Genomic DNA, 25002 nt, shown 5'->3' with positions numbered 1-25002 from the left:
CGGAGCTGCCCAGGCCACAAGCACACGGAAATATCATCATGCGCCCTCTCCACTGCTAATTGGTGCCTTGGTACCATCCCTCTGGTGAGGATTCAGCTTTGTGCCGGGCAACCTGAGGAGCAACGCCAATTTCAGCCTTAACTCTGCTTTCTCTCGCACCACGGAATTCACTGCACCGCCATCAAACCAACATTAAAATAGATATTAACAGCAAAGTTGACTTGAACAAAAGGAAAACTGACAAAATAAACTTCCACCATGATGCATGTTCTTATATATTCTGCTGGCACAAAGAAATCTTACTGAGAGACTGAGATTTGTGCGACCTTGGTTGCTCACAGCATATACATTTCTAGCTAAGCACATTTAAAACAATGACATCTACGTATAAAAGATTCAAATTCTGTCTCGTCTGTGGGTGTCTTTATATTGTCATTGAACACAGAGTGCTGAGAAGCTTACAGGGGAAAAAAAATAAAGCAGAAAATAATGATAATGGATTTGTTTTTGTGAACAACTCTTTAAAGTATTGCACACTCTGCAACAAGTGTTTTTAGAACGTTGAAATTATATAGCAGTCCATCATTATGGTTTCCCTGGCAACAGTGCAAATTACTTTGAATCTTACCAACTTTTACAAGCTTCAGACAAACCTCAAACCTATTTGCAGTTCCAGAGAATCATTGATTTAAAAGAGATACAAGATTTATAAGACATAGCTGTTACTTTCTTATTCGTTTTCTGATATTTTCTGTCTGTCTTTTCTGCTACAGCTCAGATTCAGCTCACGATCAATGTGTGGAGATTTCAGGATAACAGCTCAACTCTCTAGAAAGCTATAGGTAGAGGACACATGAGAAGCGAGAACGGGAAATGGAGCATCTGCACAGAGAGAGCGCACAGAAGTATGGGAAGCAAATGGAAGGATGAATGGCTTGCGGTGCTGCGGGTGTTATGAAGAGGACAACAAAGTAATTATGGGATGACTAAGGATAGACACAGAACTGGGAGAGGGAGTGATATGGAAAGGGAGACTGAGGAGAGGAAGAAGAAGAAGAAGAAGAAGAGGAAGAGGAAGAAGGGGGTGGGGGTACAGTGGGTGCAGAAACCTGCTGGAGTCTCCATCACGCCATGCTAGTTAATTAGCCTCTGACTGTGGTGGGAAACATATTTTTGCAGCCATCTGGAGCAGGGAGTAACTTTTCCCACTAAGCTGTCTGTCTACCTGACTGCTATCGGATGTATCTGCCTGGAAATTTATCCAAAGTTTATTTCGTCTGTCTGTCTGTGTTGACCTGTCTCACAGTCTGATTCTCTGCCTTTATTTCTGCCTCTTTTACGTCTAACTGACTCTTGGAAGCTCTGTTGCATGTTTATAGACATGTATGTCGATATGTCAGTCAATCTGTTTTGGCTCCATCTCCCAGCTGTCTAATAATGACTAATGAACCTGATTGGTATACATATTCATAATATGGACACATGCATGTAGCTGCACTTTTCTTATTATCCACAAGGGGTCATGATTACATTGAAATTACATCTTACATCTGCAGTCATTTGTGTTTTGAGGGGTAATCAGACAACTCAGTGTCATTCCTAATTACAGCTGTTGATAGTCTTGGTTTGGAAGTGTACATGTGCGATTCTGTGAGAAGTATTAGGCCAGAATTTTAGCCTGAGAAAACATGAATGAAACATTTCCAGTAACATGGAGGGTATCCATTTTGAATAATCTGAACATGATTTTTTTCTCTGTTTATTCTAAGAAGAGTCAGCTGCACATGTATAGTGCCGAGATTCACATTCACACAGTATTCACACCTCAGATCTGCTTATTGTGTTTGGTTAACCAACTACTCTATAAACTACTAATCACCTAACAACAAATATCCTTCTGTCAAGGTTCTTCTATTTGGGGAGGGAAGGGGTAAATTATACGCCCACATTTTACATGTTAGAATGTGTTTAAACCAGTTACGAGCAATGCAAAGACAGTGGAAGGGCAGTAAAGTATAATCACAAGTGAGTAATCTAAAAAATATGCTAAAAATACCTGCTGCTGGTGGCCTTTGCCAGAAGCATAAAAAATTGAAAAGAATGAAATGATTAATTCAATACAATAAAAAGATTAGCAACATTAAATCTGTTAACCTGTGACATAACTTCACCTAAACCAGCCAGGATACTGTCACATTATGGACTGTCGCCCTGCATATTCTCCCAGTGTTGGCAGTTGGCATCATGCATTAATCGTTCAACATCTTGAAATGTGGACAGAAATTTGGCACAATATCTGTTTTACAGACTGAAAAATCTCAAAGTTATCCTGTTGGTGGTGTTATTTTTTATTAAAAGTGGTTACATGGTTTGTCTGTGTTGAGTCTTCTGTCAACTTATGATTTAAAAAAAAAAAAAAATTTCACAATTTATGAAAAAATGTAATATTAGAATGACATTAGGATGTCCACAACAAGTATATATTGTAGGCTAGTTGCAAGCAAAATATTCCTGTCATAAGGACCATAAACTTTATAAACAATGCACCCTAAGGCTGTATCTTTCTCTCGTTAGTAAATACAGCCCTTTTTGTACATGGTTTTACAGAGACATGCAGAAACAAGGGAACAAGAGGGCCATATGTTTTTTTTAATATTACATCCCTCTGATAGCTGGCTGTTTGGGCTACCATAATGAATTTAAAGATTTGTGTAAGGCTGAAATAGCTGCTGGAGTATTTTTTTTAAGTTGGATACAAATGTTTGTAGTGCTTCTATCTTATTTGATTTTTATCAAAACTGTTTGCCCTGTTGATAAGGAGGCAACAATAGTGGATACAACGACACGTCAAACCATCACAAACATCATCACAAACAACCACGTCAACCTCTGAGAATCTTTTCAAGCGACACTTTTACTTTCACGCTGAACTCCATTTCCCACAATGCCTCGCTCCGGAGCGCACGTGTCAATGCTGCCAGCAAACCGGACTGAACGTCACATTCCTGCATTCCCTTTTTCCTCCGTCTGGGACGTCGGAGTCACAACTACATAGCTAACGTTAATCCTCTTCCCCACCTTTCTTTTTGGGAAACACGCCCATGACACGGCGGCCTTGAGCTCAGGAGGTGATCCCGGGTTCACCAGGAGTCAGAATCTCACTTGGGGTGAGGATTTATCTCGTTATAAGCCGGTGAAGGGTGTCTGTCGGTTGGAGTGCTATAACCGTGGTAACCACATAACAGTTTTTATTTGCAGCGAGTTGTAGCTATGAGTGACCTGGTTCTTCTTCGACCTCAACTGTCAGACCTGTTGATATAATACAGGAGGCGAAGGGTGGTTTGAATCGGTGAACGTGTGGCCTGTTGTTTACTGTTGTACTTTAGAGCTAGCTTATCGTTAGCCGCAAAGCTTGCGTCACCATTGTTACCGGTGATACGCGGGCAGACACACACCAGGGCGGAGGCGCCTCCAGATGTGGCTTTGTTACTTTGACAGATACATTAAGGTGCAGTCATTTTGGATAACGCCCGCCGTAAACGTCCTGACATGATACACCACTTGGCTAACTGATACATTCAAGTGCTAGCATCTCAGCCAGCATGGGCGTGGTTATGAGAGTGCAAAATAGAGCAAAAAAACTGTAGCCAATGTAACGGTGGATACTTTATAGTCAGTTGTTAAGGTCAGCTTTGCAGACAGTTGAGTTTCAGTAACCTTGTGTTATACCTGCAGGACAGGAATGACAGGAATAGCCATTCAGAAGATGCCAGTCTGCCCTAGAAAGGGGCTGAGCTCTCTCTGCAGATCAGCAGCCTGTCTCAGCTGTTGACCCTCACAACAAAGAGTGGATCACAGCTGCTGCTGGTCTGTGGCAGGTCATATGAAAGTAATCATATACCTTGAACTCATATCTTAAGTAGAATGTGTCATCTCTTATGAAAACTGAAACAGTCAAGCTGTTGTTTGGGAAATTAGTTTGCATGTTTAATTCATTAGTATAGGAAGGAGATCCCAAACCATATGGACTGTGTGTGCTACCATAAACTTGTCCTTGCAACTTAAAAATCAACACAGGTCAATATAATAACAATAACATTGTTAGATAACAAACTTACAAAACTGAGGTCTATCCTATAGAAGCGCTGACTGTTGTTTTTAGTTTGTTCTTAAGTCCAGTTTGCTCATAACATTACTTAGATTCCTGCTGCTCAGACACTGATTGGATCAGAGTGACTTCAGTGAGGTAAAGGAATGTTTGCGTGCCAACACAAGTCACATAACAGAGACCCTCTTGACTTGAGCGAGACGGGATTTGGCACACTTGGATGCTGAAAAGCGAGAGCAGATTTGCATGATTTCTCTTAGACAGACAGCTTTTTCAGTGGGGAAAAGGTTAATGAATCGATAATCAGATTTATCCAATCCTGCTGAGAGGAAAATGGGCTCCTTTTGAACAAAGGAAATTAGTGTATGATCCTAGCCCAAATTGCCCACACACACACACACACACACACACACACACACACACACACACACTTCTGTAGTACATCAACCAGAGGCCAAGTCATTAGTCTGTCTAGTGGTAAGTCAGGTTCTGCCAGTGTCTCATCCTCTACTCTGTATTCATTGGAAAGAGACCTTATCTTGGCAAAGGGCTTGTTATCTAAAGTACAGTCTACCCTGCCTCTTCAAGTTTTTTGTTTGTAACTGGTCAACTTTTTTCTTTTTTCCATATATGAATATAGAAAAGTTAAACATATGTGGATTGAGTAAAAATACATCATTTCACAGTTAGATGTCAATAAACAGAGTGTAATCATGTTTTAATCTTACATTGGCCCAGACTTACTTGGCCAAAATTATTTTTTAGTAGAGAAAATAGCTGAAAAAACACCAATACTTGAACGCAGGCCTACACATGCTGAACATTTGTAGTGTATGTATGTGTGTAAGGATATAACTTATGCAGGAAACCACTAAGAATGCTTCCACCTGATAGTAGTCTAGAAACCTTGATAATATGTTTATATCCGTGAGATTATACCACCAACTGAGTTATGCAACCGTCATGATAACTAGCAAAGATCTGACACACTATGTAAACTGATTCCCCCATCGCTGATGTTGCATACATGCTGCATTTGTGACAGCGGAGGTCAGTCAGTCAGATGCACAATTTTCGGATTGTCTGGTGAGTTATAAACTATGTGCTCCTCAGTTGAAACGCTGCATGCAACTTTGTAATGACGTGTGTAGATTGCTCTTGCGGTTGCACAATATATTGGACTTATCCATGTATAAATGAATAATAGGTTTTATCCAAATCTTTTAATAGCGCGCGTGTGTGTGTGATGACTGAACTGCTTAATCACCTCACGCTAGAGGTGGCTCATGACATTATTGTAGCATTTAGATGGGGGTCCTCTCCCATTAAACTGATTCCAATCTAATCTTTGATCTTCATCTGTGAAGTGGCTGGTGGATGATCAATAGGTTCACCCATATCATCAAGCTTTTAAATTAGGATTTTACTTGACTACATCACAGCAACAGTCCAGTTTATACTTGAAAGTTAGTCACACTGTAACTTTTCAGTGATGAAACACAAAAACGATGATGGCCCGGGAGTAGAAACATTAGTTATTGCTGATGTTTAAACTTGGCCTGAATTACAGATTCATTTAGAGCATCCGAGCAGAGTCAGTGCAGCGTCATCACCCCTGTGATCTGCACTCCCAGCACGCATGAGTGCTGCATTCTTGTGATGAATGATTGAGTCAGTGGGCCTGTGAACTCTGCCCTCGGAGGTCAAACAGTGACAGGGAACAAAAGAACGAACCCCCCGAGTACCACCGGTAACAAATAATGATGCCAGGGCTTATGCGAGTAGCAGCATGTGACTCTTACCTCTGTGGCACATAGCAATACACTAAGAAACGGGGTAACGTTCGGGGCTTTTGACGCATGACCAGTTATACGCATGCAGTGCTTTGAAGAATGTGGAGGAGGAGCTGCATGTTATGGAGAGAGTGGGAGTAGCCTGCAGAAAACTGGAACACCCTGACTCAGGCTGTAGCAGAAATCTAGCCTCGTTTCAGTGGGAACTGCTGCTCATTATGTTGCCTGTAGTGTATTGATGAGCCAGTGGGAAAAAGAGAAAATGAGGAGACTGTGATCATCACATGGGGGCATGATTCAGGAAAACATACAGCAGCTTTGTAAGAGGAGAATATAATGCCTTTAGCTCAGTGCGGGGACACAGGCTAGTTCTCTAGCATGTTACATAGTCTGTTTTTGGAAACGTTGCGTGACTATTGTCACTGTTGTGGTCTTTCTATGGCTGACCTTTCGTCAGCAGAGTTACTTGTTGTTTTGTCATCATGTCATGTGTTCAAGCCCTAACCAATAATGACCAAAGCTCTGTTGCAGTCTAACCTTTGTTGGCTTCTCTTTTCACGTTTGTTGTCATTCAGCTGTGAGGCCTCAGAACTTCTACCTACACTCCATACATGTTGTGAGGCTTGTGAGCTGTATTTTATGCCCTTGCTCGTTTGCCAAGATTTTGTATTAAGGTTGCAACGTCCAAAAATGGTAAAGCATGACTGTTGTGATTTTCCCAGAATCAAAAGTGATGTCTTCAGATGTCTTGTTTTGTCCAACCCACAGTCCACAACACAAAGATATCAGTTTACTATCATGTATGATTAAAAAAAAAAAAACATTAAATCGTCACATTTGAGAATCTACATTTTTGCTTAAAAAATGACTTAAATGATTATCAAAATAGATTGATTTTCTGTTGATCAACTAATTGAGCCATCGACTCATTGTTGCAGCTCTGTTTTGCATTGTGGGGGCTACAGTCCCAACAGTGCAACAGTACTGCACATGCTCGATCCGCTCCAATCAGGTTACTATCAGGCCATGGGGGGACAATGGGGCTATTGTTTTAAGTTTACACACACACACACACACATACACACTTGTTGGACCCCCTTGTGCTGCTTACTGGTGTGTTCCTCTATATTCAGGTCATTCAGCTCTTATTGTACGAGTAAACACGTTCCCTCACAACGGCTTGTTGAATGGGAGGCGGGGCTTACAAGAGAGGTAACTTTATCTCTACAAACACAAATGGTATTTCTTAATTATAGCCTAGTGCAACCTCCAGTTATCGCAACTTTAAGTCGCCACCGTTTCAGCTAGAGTCGCAGCAATTAGTCCATTAATGGAAAAAGTAATTGACAACAATTTTCATAATCAATTAATTGTTTTAGTATTTTTTTAAGCAGAAATGCCAAACATTTGCTGGTTCCAGCTTCTCAAATGCAAATATTTCCTACTTTTCTCTGTTTCTCAGAGTTTTTGACTGATGGTCAGACAATCCAATCCACATCTGAAGACGTCGCCTCATGCTGTGGGAAATTATAACAGACATTTTTCATTATTATCTGACATCTTATAAACCAAACGATTAATCAATTAATCTAGAAACAAACCAGCAGATTGATGGATAATGAAAATAATCGTGAGTTGCAATACAATAGACACCATACAAAACAAGATTCATGATTCGTTTACTTGTCTCATGCTCATACAATATATATATGCTGTGCTAAAAAGGCCAGTGGTGTGATAGAGGAGTAAACACCATTAGGAAACACATTAACAGTTGCCTTGGTTTCAGCTAAGTTGTGCATCTGTGTTCACACACCAGCTGATGATGGTAAAAACTCTGCTTAAGGGTAAATGGTCTGGTAATTTCTTTGCAGCACCACTTAAGTAGTGCAATTTTCCCACAGCTGACCTTCATGCATACAAATGTGCACATAGTGCACATTATATAAGCACAGTCACAGTGTTTTTTCTCACATTTTGCTTTTTGCAAGTTATCACTCTCGTGAAGCATTTGTGACACGATTAAGTTCCTACACACATGCTCACGTGTATTATCAAATATGTCAAATGAATTAGACTTGAAGACACCACTATCCTGGTCTCAAAAATAGACCACTCCAAATGACTTCCAAGCCCAAGTGTGAGTTTGTTAAGCCAGCCAGTCAGTAGTAGACCAGATTAGGCGTATTAGCAGCTCTCGCTGCAAGGGGTGAGAACGTTGATTTGGACTCCCACTGGGGAGACTGGCTCTTATGTTCTACACTGTTTCAGTTGTCAGGATTATGGTTTGTAATTGTTGTGTAACCATATCACAGGCTGCAAATCACTGACGTCTGAAAGCTTCTTTTACTTTCTTGTTGTTCTGTTGCTGTACTTTGCTATGATGTAACCAGTATGATTTGTGAGGAGACTTTGTGTCTACTGTAGTGGTACTGTATCTCTGTTTAGACCCCAGGGGATTATGGTTTACATGGCTGTTATGCTACATGCTGTAATTGAATGCACTTTAATTAGATATAAAACCAGAGAAAAGTAAATTTGTTTCATTATTCAGACATGTTATACTTACAGTCCCTTTACAATTTCTAATCTTATTTAAAATGATGCATTTTGACATATAAGGGTTTGTTTCAGTGAGTCAGAATCAATGAAGTTAACGCTAGCAGAGAGAGAGGGAAGCATAATATTACATTTTTGCCAGTGATACATCAACTGTCTGCTTTTTGGTGACTTGATCCTATCATAGAGCATACATGGTGCCGATTGGCATTTGTCTCTGCCTCTCAAACAAAGAAACAGTGTGCTGTCCAGTACCATGCTGTGTCTGTCTGGCCAGTTTAGTATCTGTCTGGATGGTGCTGGGCTGCGGACCACGGTCTTCAGCTTGGCTATACTGTAGTACATGCTGCTTTGCATTTTACAGTCTTGATCTATCTCTGCTGGCCTGTAGTGTCACTGGCTGTGACTGTTATCAGAGCATATTACTGTTCATCGTTGTTAGCGTACCATTCAGTTGACTCAGTGACCTACTGTGTTCGCTGTTGGTGTTCGGTGGAAAACTAATGTCACACAAAAACAAAAACACCTCTGAATCACTGCTCACATCTGATTTATTCAAGAGTTTAAATAATACCATGAACTGAAAGAAGCAGATAATCAAGCTGACAACTCACTAGAACAACTGCTGCATTGAATTTGTACGGAGGAGAGGACTGTGTTGACTGAATTAGGTATTTGAAAAGGTGTAGAGGTAAACATCGATGTCCACAAGTGTTGGATAGTCGCTGCTACAGCACAACAGTCTTAAAGGGTGGCCAGGACATTACAGCAGGAAGTTCTTTGTTGGAACAGCTGGCAGAGTTGAGGGAGGAAGAGCAAGAGCGGAGGCAGGAAGGAACAGAGGAGGAGTCGGGGTACTTGGGGTGGAGGAATGAAAGATGTAGTTTGAGAAGGGAAAGGAGACAGAAAGAGGAAGAGAGAGGCGGTGCGGGCTGTCTTATATTTTAATGACTTACGTAGGTGTAGGCTGGCTAATGCTAGTACAGCCAACGGGCAATTGAAAGTCTTCAATGCGATGACCACTGCAACAGATTGCTTCATCATACATGACCTTTGTCTATCTGATTGAATCTTATAATCTATATTATGCTTCTCATAACTGTAGTGTTTCTGCCTTCTCTGCCAACAAAAGTTGATTAGAGATTTTTTGAATTGCAGTTTTTTTAGCCTTAAGTTACTCGCAAAGGTTGAAAGATAAACCTAATAAGATCTGATAAGGGATTTTGTAAGGATTTGGACTTTAAGTGGATTTGATACTGGATTTGAATGCTATCAAACCCCATCCCTCCCTCGCATTCTCTATTTTTGTGTAAATGTGGAATAAAAGACACAGATAATAGAGTTGTTGGAGCTATTTCCGGTGTCCCGGGTTCCATAATCAGTACAAAAGATTAACAGCTAAGTTAAAAAATTTCTAGTTCTTTGATGAAATGTTGAAGGTACAAGTCTGACTTTGACGAAGAAGTTAATTATGACTCCCAAGGTGCATTTCGGCAAGAGAAATCCAATCGCCAAGCTTAAAATGTTATGCTAACAGTGAGCTAAAGATTACGCTGTTGAGAAAACTGAAAACCCAATCTGTCACTTCTGTCAGTTCACTTTAACATTTTGGATCGATTGTGAATGAATTCAGCAACTATGACGCCGTCTTTTCTTCATGACTGCAACAATGAAGGCAGCCGACGCTAACAACAGACAAAAACATATCTTATAGGATTGTTACATTAAACTGTGTTTCTACTTTTTGAAGGAAAAAAAATGAAATGGGAACACTACAGAATATCTTGTAACGTGAGCCCATATCACTTCTTCGTCTTTAAACGTGTGCACCGGCAACACAAGACTCTGTGTGTTGGGTAAATGTGAGACGCCTTTAGATGCTATTTGCGCTCCCGACCTTGCAGAGTCTGTTTCTCTGTTTGTCAAAGATCAGTGGATCCACCAGCCTGTTGTCCTTCTCCGTGTTTGTTTTCCTCATGTACGCGTGATGAATCCCTTGTGTTATGTTTCCACCCAAACTTCTGGCTGTCTCCTGCTCACCCTACAGGGATGACGGTAGCTTGGCTTGTTGACTCTCACATGAGGAAAGTTGTGCCACCTTGGAACTAATCCTGATATTATGTTAGGAACACAAACTTGTTTCTCTTCTCTGGAAGAATACTGATGTTTTTGTTACTAAGCTGAAAGATAAATCTACTATGAAAGCTTGTTGCAAAACAACAGGACTTTGAGTCAGTACCGTGATAAACATGCAGAACCAGTGTTTATTTTTTGTTATTGATAATGACGATGTTATTTGGGATGACTGTAATGCAGGCACAGACCTGGTGATTTGTTGTTCCTGCACAGTAAGCACATGCATACTATGAACTCATCACGGGAAGCTAGAGTAAAGAATCTGATAGATACGGAGACAAAAAGACGGAGGAATAGATGGGCGCTGTATTAATGGACAGGTCAATAGCTATTGGCAGCAGTTTCCCCTCCGGCAGTAATTCTATACAACATGTCAAGGGCATCAATAGGACATCTGACTAGGCTGCAACCACTACCAATATGGATCAATAGCCTAGTGTTGCAAACTTGCCTACTATGATTGAATGCTTCTCTATTCATTTAAAGTGTGATAGAATTAACGGAGATCTTTTTCCCTCAGCACAGTTGCAATGAATGAATGAATTGAGATAAAAATCAAGGCCATGCAGTTCTTTTCAATGCTTTTACATCATTATGTATGTAACTAGACAATATAGCAGAAATACAATTCAGTATAATACAGAACAGTATAAAACTAACAGCAGCCTCGATGTTACCTTACAGATGAATCAGGACCTCACAGTGACAACAAAAATTTGAATATTATAAGTGTTGTTAAGATAAGATTTATTGTAGAGATATTGCATGGAAGTGCTTCACTTAGTGTACACGTAAGATATGGTTAAGAAAAACAGAAAGTGAAACACTGCACATTATGATGGTCAACACAAGATGTTTGACTTTATAAAGTTGCCACATGTTAGCGCGAGGGAATATTTGTTTGTCTGCCAAGTGTACACTATTCTGTCAGGAGGTTGTTAACGCCGGTTGGAGAGCGGCATGATTTGGATGATCGGGTGAGCTCTGTCCTTTTTTGAGCTGAGTTTGAGCAGACGGTGGTGTTGCAACATAAATGGTCTGATTTTTGGGGCAGCATGGAGTTGGAGCTAGGACAGAAAGAGAACTTTGCTAATAGTTCAGTTTTTAATTTGTCTTGTGCACTCAGTGTACCGTTAGCATTCAATTAAAATTTGAATTGTTTTCCCCAGATCTGAGTCTTACTGATAACAGTAGCAGTAATGAATCAATAAAAGAAAAAGGAAACTTGCACACATAGAAGAAGTTGCACATGTATATATACAGTGTATGTGTGTGCCCATACATGTACAGTATACTTATGCTTTTACACGTGCACATGCATATAGCACATAAGGGCATTGCATTGCATGTGCTGTGTGTTGTTGGTCTGAGTGCTGATGCTTCTGTAGCTTGCTAGCTGCAAATCACCAGGCTAATCAGAGCCTTAGCATCAACATACAGATTATACTGTTAACATGTATGGATTATACTATTGACAGGTATGGATTATACTATTGATACTAGGACATGTTGACCCTGCTACACAGAGTGAAGAGATTAAAGCTGTAGTTCATAAAGAAAAGCAGCAAGGTATAGTGATGAGTAGAGAGAATTTGAAGTGCTTAGATGTTTTTGTACCGTTGAAATAATTCACATGATCTCATTTTATTTCTTTACTTTTCTTTTGTTTTTGTTGCTTGATAAGATACTGTGCAGCAGTTTATAAAAATAGACTATTGAGAGTCTTTAGGATATAGCACTTCTCATTGCCACGGCATTAAATATCCCTGTAGCCAAAAACCAAAACAAAGGCTTCAGACCTTGTGTAGCTGACTGGCTTGGCTGCAAATGCACAGGGCTCCCCAGTGAGTCCCCAGGGCTCAGCAGATACCATTCTGCGTGCACCAGGGCATAAATCCTCTTTGCATGGCTGGTGATCAAGCCATGATGTAAAGGAGCTTAGTAGCAATAGACAGGCAGGCAGGAAGCTGCTTCCCTGTTGGCCAGGGGTCAGGTGATCACGCACAAACACCGACCGGAGCGAGAGACAGCAGGGAAGAGGTGGAGAAAACAAACAGAGGAATGGACATGGAGAGGATTGTGAACAGTGACACCAGAGGGAGCGTGGATAAAGAAATCAGCAGAGATGAGTCAGAGGTTTTCAAAAGATGGATTTGATGTAATCGGAGTTTCAAACCCAACTTGGGCCTACTGTAGCTCCGCACCAGGACAGTCGTGCTGTTAAGACACTTTGGAAACAAGCGGTGCATATATGGATGTTTGTTGAAAGCATTAAGTTATGTGCTGAGTGTTGGGATGTTGAGGTGAGAGACATAACTGGTACTCCACAGGTTGTTGTTGCTGTAACTTACTGTAGAAATGAAATGTAAACAACCTCACACCTCATGTCTGTCTTAGTCCGTAAACACAGACTAACCCTCTAAATCAGAGAAGATAAATGCTCTGACATGAAAGCTTCTAGTCATGCTGAATTTTTAGCTTACTTCTCTTTCTCTGTGTCTCTTTCTTCCCTGCACAGGTCACTTTCCTCCTTCCCTTCCCCTCCTCCCCTCCTCCCATCCATCACAGCGCAGGTTGCCATGGAGAACTCTTCAGTGGCGTCTGCATCGTCTGAGGCCGGGAGCACACGGTCGCAGGAGATCGAAGAATTAGAGCGCTTCATCGACAGCTATGTGCTGGAGTATCAAGTGCAGGGGCTTCTGGGAGACAAGGCAGATGGAGACTTGGACTTGGACAATGGTGGCAAGGTGCCACAGGTCAGAACCTTATTATTTGAATGAATGACATCCCTTTCATCAGTCCTGTATCTGTTTGCAGCGGTGGTTATGTTTAGTACAGGCTGCAGTGGCATCTCTGGGCTAGTATCTTCTAAAACATGCTGGCAGGGTTCAGCTTCCATCTAAACAGCTGCCCCTATTGTTGTAATGTATATGCAAACAGACAAAGGTGGAGGTACTCCACCAACACTGCAGCTGGATATTGAACCGTCCTGCTTACTGTTTTACATCTATACATTCACAAAGAAGCCCAGAGGCTTAAAGATTAAAGACACTGTCCATAATATGTCACATATAAAAGAAATATGGTGTAATGTAGAGTTTTCTGCTTGACTACCATCCATTTTTGTTACTTTTAACTTAACTTTTAAACTAATGTTTGTTAATGGTCTTTATTTACATGTAAACAGAATGATGATCTTCCTCTCATTTCTCTCCTCCAGTGGACAGATGACTGCATCGACAAGAAAGATGGCAGCTGGACATCTTCACGGGGGAGAGGCTCATTCAAGCCAGTAAGTCTGTCTGTCTGTCTGTCTGTCTGTGTGTCAGGGTCCTGCTTATTGCACAGTGTTAATTAATGAATTGAATGATTGCTCACTGTCTAGTTGTTTTCAGTCTCCACTGTTGCATCCTGCACTTGTGCTCTCCTCATCCCTTCCCTTTCTTTCTAAAAAAAATTAAAGACTCACAAAACACTACTTAAACTTGCACAGTGTTAGTTACAGCTATAAATAAACACCACAATGTCATGTCATGAGAATTATTAGATATCAAACTTGTGCTATCAAGTTTAGATTAGATTAGCAACAACCTTGATAAACTAGACAGTTAAAACAACACTGATGAAAAGAAAATCACTAAAGCTACACTTAAGCAACTTTAGTGTTGCTTAGTGCTCATAACTAGACTTCTTGGTCCAAGTGGGAGGTTGCTAACCACATCATGTGAAGAAGATACAGGGGACAACATGAGAATATTATACAATGTTCCAAAGACAAAAAAATCCGAGAATCTTTTGAAAAAACTGCAAGAGTAGGCACAGTTTTACAGTTTTTTGCATTAACAAGTGCAAAGTATGTGTTAACACTATTTCAGAATTTGAGGGGTGTGAAAATGGTGTTTACGGATGTTTACCCTCCGCTATAGCCCTGATTCTACTGCCATCTCCATGTCTTCTCCTGCGCTGATGTAGACCCTCTAATCAGTGGAGCATCACACTGATTAAAGCATAGGTTTCCTCAGCTCTCAGTTCTGTACATTTGGGTTAGTCTCTCCCTCTCTGTCAGCTGTTCAAGTGTATGATTAGAAGACATGAGTAACATCAAGCCATAAGCGATTTACTGCCTGTCTGCTTCCTTTGCAGTTGCTGCACACAAAGTATGCTCTTAATGACTAACATGGGATACTGTGATGCTGGTGCAAGTAATTGGATGATCCTAAATGAATTATCAGTCAGTTAGTTTGCTAAATATTGTGTGTGTGTGCGCTGCTCTGCTCTGCTCTGTTCTGACTTTACAGCCTGCAGTGATTTAGAGTATTATTGCCCCTCAGAGATTCATTGCTATGACTCACCAGGAAGTGAGTGGTGAGGCAGAAACGGCAAGCGTGAGAGGTTCAAAGAAAGCAGAGTCATCCAAAATATTGGAGACGTAAAGAGAGAGACTAGAATTGAAATGTCAGTATGTATATTAGTACTTTGAATTCCTATAAATACATTCAGTAAAAATAGCTTTTGAAAATATATCTGAGATTTTTAGAGCTTTTAGGACCCATGTTTTCTGTCGCAGTGTATAGTGAAACTAAACTAATCAACAACAAAGAGAAATCATAAACAATGTCGCAATAACATTAGAGCTATTATCTCAGCTCACTGACCACAGTGCTGCAATGTTCAACAGATTTTGAACAAACCTTGTGCTGAATTGTTGTATTTACTGAGTGTATTGATTTTAGAGCCTTGTGTTAATCAATAGAATACAATACAGGTTGTTGTTGTTGCACTCCTAATATGCACACAAATGCAAAAGCAGGACAGATGGTACAGTAGTCTCCACTGACAAAAAGGCAAACCAGCCACACCTCCAAGAGAGAGGCACTCTGTTAAACTGCACCCTCATTCAGCAAGTCATAAACACACACAGCAAATGTTCAGGCTAGATTGTGTAAGGTGACATTATAACACTATTAAAATCAATGAATGCTATGGATAAACATCAATGCATCCTTTGGCCCATCTGCTGTGGGTTTTAGCATGAATGAAACAGAATCCTTAGTCTTCTTTTTTTTTTTTCCAACTCTGCAGGACGAGTGGGAACACAGCAGCAACGGCAGTACAGGTTCCAGGCCGAGTTCAGGGTCCAGACCAGGTTCTGGCTCCCGCTCTGGCAGCAGGGGCCGAAACAACCAGTTCAAAGGCCCAGCTAAGGTACAGGCACATCTCTGTGTGTTTGTGTGTGTCTTCTGTCTTGTGTGTCTCACCTTTTTGAAAGAAAATTCATTTTTAAGGAAAAATCCCTGTCTTGGGGAGACTTTTGAGGGACCAATACTTTGGCTTCTTCTGTCACACTTGTTGTTTTATATCCTTTAGACTGTTGAGCCATTTTCAACCTCCTTAAACATGTCACCACAAATCAACTCTTTACCAACATTAAATGGGGCACTCAACCAATTTTGCACATCAAGAACAGTTTACTCGTCATGAAAAGCTCTACTCAGCCTGTGAAAAGAGAAAAACCTGCGTTACAAACTGACCGACATGGACATCTACCAGGCAGGGAAGGTTTAATGACCAAAGATACTGAATTGCACTATAGGAAGTATAAGATCCAGTGTTTTGGGGGTTTGACCCACATTGGCAACTAAAAGCTGCAGCATATATTTTATTTTGACCATCCTTTTTACATTTGTCTCTCCCCCAAGTCCTCTAGCTTTATGGATGTGCAATATTAAATTGGTGGAATAAATAAATATACTTAAGAACTGTGGTAGCATAGATTTTATAGAGCCACAGTATTTATCACAGTCACCAAGTTTGCAGAAAACTTGTTTTCTAGGAATTTTCTCTCCAGCTTACCTACATATCTTCAATTGAAAATAAATACTATGATCAAAATTCAAAAGGGAATCTGTTTTTTAAGAAGAGCCATCCTAGTAGTGCAGCTGTTTTATAAATGTGAAATAGGTAAGCCTTGTATGTGATGGTTTGTTTTTTAGTTGTTTTTTGTCGTCATACTGAAAATTTGCATCTTTCCTTTTCCCTGTGTGCTGTCTAGAACGGGAACAGAGACGGCTCCTTTGACATCCTGGGGACAGATATATGGGCTGCTAACACAATGGACTCATACGGGTAGGTGCCTTGCTCTTTAACAAACCTAATATGTTGTACAGTCTACTGGGTCTGAATTCCAACCATAGTTTCTGGAGGTCATGTGACTGATTTAGAGACATAATGAGTCTCAGCTTTTGCCTCTTGATCTCATTCCTTGTAACATCCCCTTTTATTTCTCTTGGTTGCTCCTCTGATTTCCTTTCAGCCTGACTTCTGTCTTATCTACAGTTCCACTTGTGAATTAGGGATCTGCAGTTTCCTAAATTTAGAAGTAGTTTTCTCCTAGTTGGTCCAAGAAATATTTCCCAACTTTCATCTTCGAGACCCAGATAATTGCTGGCATTTATAGTGGGTATCAAAAGGAGCATGTAATCGGGGACTAACTAGGCAATTGGGGACATAGCATTCAGAAAATTAACTTTCAGGAAGTTGTCTCAGCCAGCTCTGTCTCTTCGAACTCACTTGAAGTTAATCTATGAATCTGAATCACTGAACACAGTGGAACTGTTTGTTCTGATGAAAAGTATTTTGTTTTAATGTCTCTTTCAATGGCCACGTTTGAATTACATCTGGCCACAGGAGACTGGAGTGCTTCCTCTAAAAAACATCTGGCCTCAATTCTTGAAATCTTGTTAGTCTTCAACAAGTGAGGTCTGTGTGTAAATCTTCATAAAACCTTGTTCAACATAAGTGTGACAAAATGTTTTTTTATTTTTTTTATTTTGAAGAAAGGCTAGACCTGAAAGCTTAGAGGGGAAAGAAAGGAAGTGGGTGAGACATAAATCAGTTACACTGGAGGGAAGACTGGTTGCCATGGTAACAGCTGCACGGCAGCTTCACGTAACTTAGTTCCGGCCACGTTGGCACATCTTAGCACACGGTGAAGGATGGAGCCGGCACAGTGGGATGATGTAAGCAAACACCTCCTTCCCATGCAGAGTCAGACGGAGATGTAGTCCAGTATGGATTGAGCATTCAATAAAAAAATGATTTTGATTAATTAAATTAGGTGAAAAAGCTTTCTTTAGATTACCATCTTAAAACAAAAATATTGATTGTAGGTTCAGTTTTAGCTCCCTTGGTCGGGGGTTCGATGCCCAGCTCCTCCAGTTTGTATGCTGAAGTGTTTTTGAGCAAGACATTAAACCCTAAAGTGCTCCTTGTGTGTATGTTTGGGTAAATCTGTGAGTCTCTTTGGACAAAAATTTGATCTTTTTTTACAGCATAAGTTTACAGCAGAACCCTCGTGCCTCTCTCATTTCTTATTTTTTCACCTCACCGCCCAGCTGTCTGTTATATTACTCAATGTCTCTTCCTTCCTGTCTGTTTCCGGGCATTAAAAAACATCTTGAGATTTGATGAAATCAGCAGAAAACAGCAGGACCAGCATCACATTTTGCACAGTAATGTCAAGCAGGAGAAAAGGGTGGTTTATATAATCTGGTTCACCTTACATAGAAAAAAACAGAACCGGCCCCGGTATGTGTTTGATGTTATTAAAAGCCAATGACAAACAATAATTACCTCGTCCTACTCAGACATTCAATTACCTGTACACCGATGTAATACAAGATGACTGAGATTGTTAGTCGCTGATGTAAATTTTCTATTTTAGATATCAGCCTGAATAATTGACAAGTAACAGTGTCACAATGTTTGCTTCTGCAGTATTCAGATAAAGCCAAGTTCATGCAAATAAAGAATGTCAGTGTTGAATAGATGAGTATGCACCTGAGGTTAATTTCTTCTTTCCTGTGTGCAGAGTGTAGAAACTGTCTTATACAAGAGTTTTATACTCTTGTACCCATTTCTGCTCTTTCCTTGTGAACATGCATGGATGCTGGATGTCTCTTAACTTGTATTTTGTCTCTCTGTTGCAGAGGTGCAGGTTGGGACGTGCAGCCAGAGAAGCTGGACTTCAGCCATTTCCACAGGAAACACTTCAGAGGCATGCCAAAGCACCTGCCACACATTGACAGAGAGGGGTAAGATCTGGGTTTTTATCTGCCCTGCTCTGTCTCACTATTGTTTTAATTATTCCATATTGTCCCAGTTGTCTTTAGAATTGTCGTCTTTTGTTATTGAGCCCTTTTATGTCTGTCCGTCTCTTGGGCAGTATCATCTCTGATGGAAACCATTCATTGCCTCTCTTTGTCTCTCTCATTTCCTTTTCTTTCAGCATGAACAAAAACAAGTTTGAGGAAGATGATGGCATAGACATGAATGACATAGAAAGGTTCCTGCCCCATCTGCGCTCTGTAAGTCACAGATTTTTGTCTTTCTGCTCACTACATGCTCCTATCTAGATGTAGATCTAGATGTTTTCAGTATTAACAGACTTATTTCTGTATTATAGTATTGGCATTGTGTATTTTTGGTAAACACTTCTTATAGCAGCTGCATTGATTTGACACTGGGCTTAAATCAGCAGACTGAAAGCCTCTCACCAAAATAGCAGTCTAATCATTTATTATTGTCACAGAGCGACCTCTGGTGGCGTAAATGAAAAATACTTGGTGCACTGAGCAGAGCAGTTGTGTTGTTATAGTCAGGTCCAACGTAAAATCACCAGAAGAGGAAACATCATTAAAATAACTAAAGCAGGGTTCAGCTTTACCGCCTTAGAAGACAAATCTTTTTTTCTTTTCTGTTGAGGAACAGTTAATATATAAGATACATAGGCTCAGTCTATGTAGATTAAATTTATGTTACCAATGAGACAAGTTGGTTATAAATGAACCTTTGGTGACACCTACTGGTCAGAAGCTGAACTGAGCTGTAACCGGCATCATAAGTGAATATAAAATGTTACACTGACCCCCGGTGGTTATTTGTATGTACAACGTTTACAGATTTCTTCTACAGGAAAGTGATGTAGGTTGGTTGGTTATTGAGCTCAATTTAAGTGACAAGCTGTGGGTTGAAGTGACAGAACGCTTGTAATCCGGTGTATTACAACAACAACTATCTAATTTTATTATGTATTCACGGATACAATGTATCTGGATTCAACAACCTGAAAAGAATGTGTGGAATTGATTTTGCAGATGTGTTTACCTTTGCAGATTATAAGAATGAATCATTGTGTTTTCCATGGTGATTTGTGGTTCAATGGCGTGGCAGAATTCACTTTAGGTCACTGATGTCACCTTCCTTTCTTCCTCCCCGTGCTTTCTGAGCCAAAATGTCTTCCATCTTTCATAGCGTTTGAGCTACAGTGTCTTCCTCTTTCCTTCCCCTCTTGGCCTCTGAGCCGAGGTGCATTTCGCCTCTCGTGGTGTTTTAGCCAAGATAGGCCCGGTCGTGCTACTAGAATGGCTTCCTCATTGTATAGTTCACAAGCCAAGATTACCGTTTCCGTTCATTCAGATAGGGCCAAAAAAAAAAAAAAGATGGGGTCAACTGCGTTTGTCTGGTCTGCCTGGGATTGGATGTGTTGGCACTAGAACACAGTATGGTCGGAGACTCGCCACATTTTCTGTCTTTCTCTCCTTCATACCCCCGAGCTGTTTTCTGACTTGCGCCATCCTCACATGGTCTCTTTCACATTCTGTCAGCACTGGCTATCATACCGTGCCATCTTTTTAAATTTATTCCAGTGCTCTGCCAGGCGGAGTCACGCAGTGGTGATGCCAGGCCTCTGATGCCCAGTTCTTGTTCTAATGAGGCCATCCACTGACAATACCCTCCTTAGTCTCAGATAGACAACTGAGAGGGCGCTTAAGTTTCCATTTTCCAGTCGGCCAGCAATTTCAGAGAGACCACGCTTTAAAATAAAACACTCCAACCACAATCACTGTAAACATCAGTTGAACTGAGGTGTAGTGGTTTGCAATCAAAAGCTAATTGTCGACTAGTATCAGTATATAATAAGCCATGGAATTTGTGATACCTTTTGGTGTGTTTGAAAGAGACTTTGTTTTGTGTTAGAAAATGCTGGTATTATGGTTTTTCTGCTTTGAATTGTACAGGCCGGTGTATGTATGGCTATATGCATTTCTCCTTTCCTTTTTCACCAGAAAAACAACATGTGGTCTGTGCTGCAGGGGATTTTTATTTGTTGCTCGTTGTCATGACACAACTGGTATTTCTCACTTCTTAGTTTGTGGTTAACGGTTGATGTGCATGTTTTGGTTCGTGTTTCTAAGAAGACGATATTTGTTAATCATGTAAATAACCATCCAGCATTTTTACATCAGGGTAATCCATGCAGCCAAGCACAAACAACAAGTCTCTTTACCCCAGTCATCACCTCTCGCTACTGTACGGCAAGGCTACATCATCCAAAGTCCCCGTCTACGTTCCATGCTTCCTGCCAACATTCACTTCCCCTTTCCAGGAGCCAGAATAGACTTACAAATAGCCCCGGGATATGGAAAACATCTCGTTTGTGTGTGTGTGTGTGTGTGTGTGTGTGTGTGTGTGTGTATATGTGTGTGTGTGTGTGTGTGTGTGAGCAACTAAGTGAGAAAGGGCTTCCTCTTTTTGCCCTGTGATTCTGCCGCACCTTTACTGGCCTCTCTGGAATGTCAACCTGTACACACACTAACCCCGTCTTCATGTCCAGTGTCAGGTTGTAATGACAGAAGCATTCATGGGTCAGAGAGCAAGTATTTGATCTGTGGATTCACGCCAAGTGTCACATGGATCCTGGAAAACATTAAACAGGAGCAGCACGATTTATTGTTCTGAGTAATAATATATTTTCATAGTACTACTTCTGTTTATCACGATATCATTTTATTGTTGTGTGTAAAACATTAATTTTGAAAGGTGCAATACATTACTTTATTATATTAAAACCAATGTTACAAAGTGTTTTACACATAACCAAATAAAACAAAGATAAAAGGATAAACTAAAATAGGAATAAAATAAACAAGACAGAAAACTGGTAAAACAGACCATCAGACCAGATATCACTGATAAAAGAAACAATCAAAAAATCAATCAAAAAGATTTGATGGAGCAATTTGTAAAAATGAATTTTAGAAAGCAATTTAAAGAAAGATGGTGATTTGGTGAGCCCTAGCTCCTCAGGAAGGCCCTTCCAGACTAAAGTTTTATAGTGTTTTAAAGCAAAATGTCAGAGTTTACAGGTAATGTTACGTTGCTAATTAAATTTCTCACCTAGTTGAGTGAACTAACAACTTTTGATGCATGACTCTGTCTGGCAGCCACAGCGAAAAGCCACAAATCCTGTGAAGTCCCTGAAGTCTCAGCTTCCTTAGAATTACAGATGGCAAATTTCAGTGACGTTTTCTCCTGGAAATGTAGGAATTTTTTTTATATCCTCGTGTCCATCAGCTCCCTCATGACACATTCTGTATCATGGACGCTCCGTCTCACTCACATGCTGTTTGGCTCATCAACAGCCCCTTTCACACATGCAGTCTATCCCTGAAATGTTCAGGAACATTTCCCGCATGGGGTCATGTGTGAATGGGAGCCAATTTCCCACCTCACGTCCTAGTAATATTTCAGGCAAAATGCCGTATGGCTGTGTTGCGAATTAAAGCAGTGACATCGCAGGGACAAGCAGCAGAACATTGGCACCAAACAGCTCCTCGCCCGCAATGTTCCTGAAAATAATAAGAGACGTCTTCCACCGCATACACCTACATCCAGCCTTCTCCCATCATCATCGTCGTCTTCTGTTGAGTTTTATGGCACTTGGCATCCATGAGTGTTGCATTACCACCATCTGCTGGACTGTCCCTTGGCCAGTCTATTCCGGCATTGGCCCACATTGCCAGGACCTGTACTTGTGCACATCAGCAGTGAAGTAACTTTTTTAGAATTGTTCCAGATAGGCTCATTCATGTTCATAGAGACATGATAATTTACAGGAGCTTTGGAGAGGGGGGGGGTTGTTATTTGACTAATAACAACTATCTATTTTCACATCATTTTGGATGTTACTATATTTATATAAAAAAACCCATCACTGGTTATAGTTTTTCTCAGTACATTTTCACATTAGCAAGAAGAAAAGTGAAACAAATATGCTCACTGATGAAGTAAGCTCTATGCCCTGAAGTAATAATCCTAATTCAGAACAGGATTGGAATTGATTTACATTTTAAATATAACTAAATATTGTTTCCAGAGCAGCAACACTGATATTTACAACAGCAAAGTCACTATATAAACTCAATAATATCTCACTGGAAACAAAAATAACATTTTAGATAAATAATATTTCTGATATCAAAATACTGTGTGAAGTTTAGAAAGAATGAAGAACACAGTCATCAGACACTATCAGCCTGTAGCTAAATTTGCCAGATTTTAAGATACGTGGCAAACTAAGCTAAACAGTTTGGCTATTTGGTTTGGTTTACGCTTGTTGAACAGGTAGTTTGATAAAATACATATTGTTTGCTCTGTGTGTGTGTGTGTGTGTGTGTGGAGGAGCTGAGCCCCGCCCTGGGTCAAACAACGACACAGACAACAGAGGAGCGGCTGCAGCAATGACATCAATTCCCATTCACTCACCACTAAATCCAGTCAGCTGCTTGAAGTGGAGAAACACCGCATTTGTCGTGATTATTATGTACAAAGTGAAATATCAGCAGTGGCATTCATCATTTAGCAAGCGGTGCTGCGCTGCTGTTGAAAGCATATAGGGGAAACACTGTGGCATGTGTGAAAAGGCACAAGACAGAAACGTTCCTGAATGTAGCTGCATGTGTGAGTAGTGAAAATCACTAGTGGTGCGTGAAAGGTTTTTCCAGTAATTTACTGGGAACTATGTGTGAAAGAGGCCAACATGATCATGTCAGCATGATCCTCGGTGTTGTGTTATGTTGTGTTGTGACAGCCACAACTTGTGTGCATGTGTGTGGGTACATGTGGGTGTTCTCAGCACTTACCGTACCTGAAATAACGCCAGCAAATGTTTGATTACTCACACATCTTTTTGTCAGTATGTGTTAAAGGCATTACATTTATTTTGATGAAAAAAAAAAAAATACCGTAAATCATGTCAAAAGAAGTGAGGAGGCTGATAGGTGTATGTTAATGACGCATACATATCATTTAATAAAAGGTTGTATTGGATCATAATACTCTTTGTACCTGTGGGAGTTTCCTCATTTGCAATAGAGTGGGTGCTTCGGTTTCACTGGTATGACTGTGTTGTGACCTGATGTTTCCCATGAGGTCACTTACTGGCTGCCAAGATCACGTCAGTTCACTGTTATCAGCAGTCCAGCCAGTCGCCATGAGAGTCAGCTTCAGACTTGTTACAGCTGTCATTGTGGTGTGTTAAAGGAACAGTGCAACGTTTTAGGAAACACGCTTGTTCGCTGTCTTGCCGAGAGCTGGATGAGAAGATCTGACTCTCATGTCTGCATACTAAATATAAAGCCACAGCCAGGAGAGGGTTAGCTGGACTGGAAGCAGGGGGAAACTGCTCGACTGACTCTGTCCAAAGATTAAAAAACGTCAGTTTTTACACTTTGTTTTTTGTACAAACGATAACGTGTTAAGTGGTGAGCTTTAGGAGTGCTGGTGGCTAGATTTTTAAAAATTTTGGATAGAGTCATGCTAGCTGTTTCCCCATGCTTCCAGTCTTTATGCTAAGCTAAGCTAACTGGCTCCCAACTATAGCTTTATAACTATAGCAGATAAGAGAGCATTGATCTGTATTGATCTGAGTTTTGGTATTGATCTTCTCAGCATGTAAGCAAATAAGCTTATTTCTCAAAATTTGAACTATTCATTTAAAACATTTAAACCAGTTTTCTCAGTAATGCAAATACAGTTGTCACAGGACACAAGTATATAGTGTACATTCATGTTTGTGTGTCCACATAAAGAGAGTTTCATTTCAAAACACGTAGTTCATGACAGAAGCGTTTCGCTATCATGTTGTCAGTGACAGAATATTACATTTCGTAAAATGGTGCAGGGCACCAGAGAAGAAACAGAAGGCCAGGGTGAGAATGAGGAGAGAGAGGGAGAAAGCGGTCAGTCATTGAGGAGACATCCGGTCTCTGGTCTGTGAACAAAGCCGACCAACAGGGGAACAAAGCAGGAGTCTGGAGCTGAGATATTACAGACTGGTTGGCCCCTCTGTCTGGAAGTGTACGTGCCGCAGAGCAGGACTCCGGTTGAGAAGGGACATTGGGGGCGGGCCGGATTCTTTTTTGGCGGTCTGTCCGTCAGCTGTCAGTCGGTCTGAGACCTGCATTCCACTCACACACGTTTCATGTTCCTGTATGTCTCCGCTCTCCTTGTAGACACTCTTCTGCTTGTCTTTTCTACGGTCTTTTACCTCGTCTCCCTTCGCTT

At 40.7% G+C, this 25002-nt stretch overlaps 1 protein-coding gene and 1 long non-coding RNA gene across 4 annotated transcripts in view; one reads left to right on the top strand and one right to left on the bottom strand.

Annotated features, from left to right (window-relative positions):
- The first annotated feature begins 2975 nt into the window (after positions 1 to 2975).
- Positions 2976 to 25002, top strand: part of ctif (CBP80/20-dependent translation initiation factor) — a 59013-nt gene continuing 36986 nt past the window's right edge. For 2 of the 3 annotated variants that reach the window (XM_067573890.1, XM_067573889.1), the window contains exons 1-7: positions 2976 to 3167; positions 13115 to 13352; positions 13817 to 13888; positions 15679 to 15801; positions 16649 to 16722; positions 18585 to 18689; positions 18884 to 18962. In XM_067573890.1, the coding sequence (XP_067429991.1) occupies positions 13176 to 13352; positions 13817 to 13888; positions 15679 to 15801; positions 16649 to 16722; positions 18585 to 18689; positions 18884 to 18962 (630 nt within the window). In that variant the 5' untranslated portion in view covers positions 2976 to 3167; positions 13115 to 13175. The remainder of the gene's footprint in view (positions 3168 to 13114; positions 13353 to 13816; positions 13889 to 15678; positions 15802 to 16648; positions 16723 to 18584; positions 18690 to 18883; positions 18963 to 25002) is intronic. The other variant, XM_067573891.1, reaches the window with a different exon arrangement.
- The window catches only part of LOC137170474 (uncharacterized), a 95965-nt gene continuing 93226 nt past the window's right edge, over positions 22264 to 25002 (bottom strand). Inside the window, exon 3 of the long non-coding RNA XR_010924611.1 lies at positions 22264 to 22463. This is a non-coding gene — a long non-coding RNA (uncharacterized lncRNA). The remainder of the gene's footprint in view (positions 22464 to 25002) is intronic.

The sequence above is a fragment of the Thunnus thynnus genome, chromosome 19, assembly GCF_963924715.1.
Source record: "Thunnus thynnus chromosome 19, fThuThy2.1, whole genome shotgun sequence".
NCBI classification, from domain to species: Eukaryota; Metazoa; Chordata; class Actinopteri; order Scombriformes; family Scombridae; genus Thunnus; species Thunnus thynnus.
This window is presented reverse-complemented; position numbering and strand designations above follow the sequence as displayed.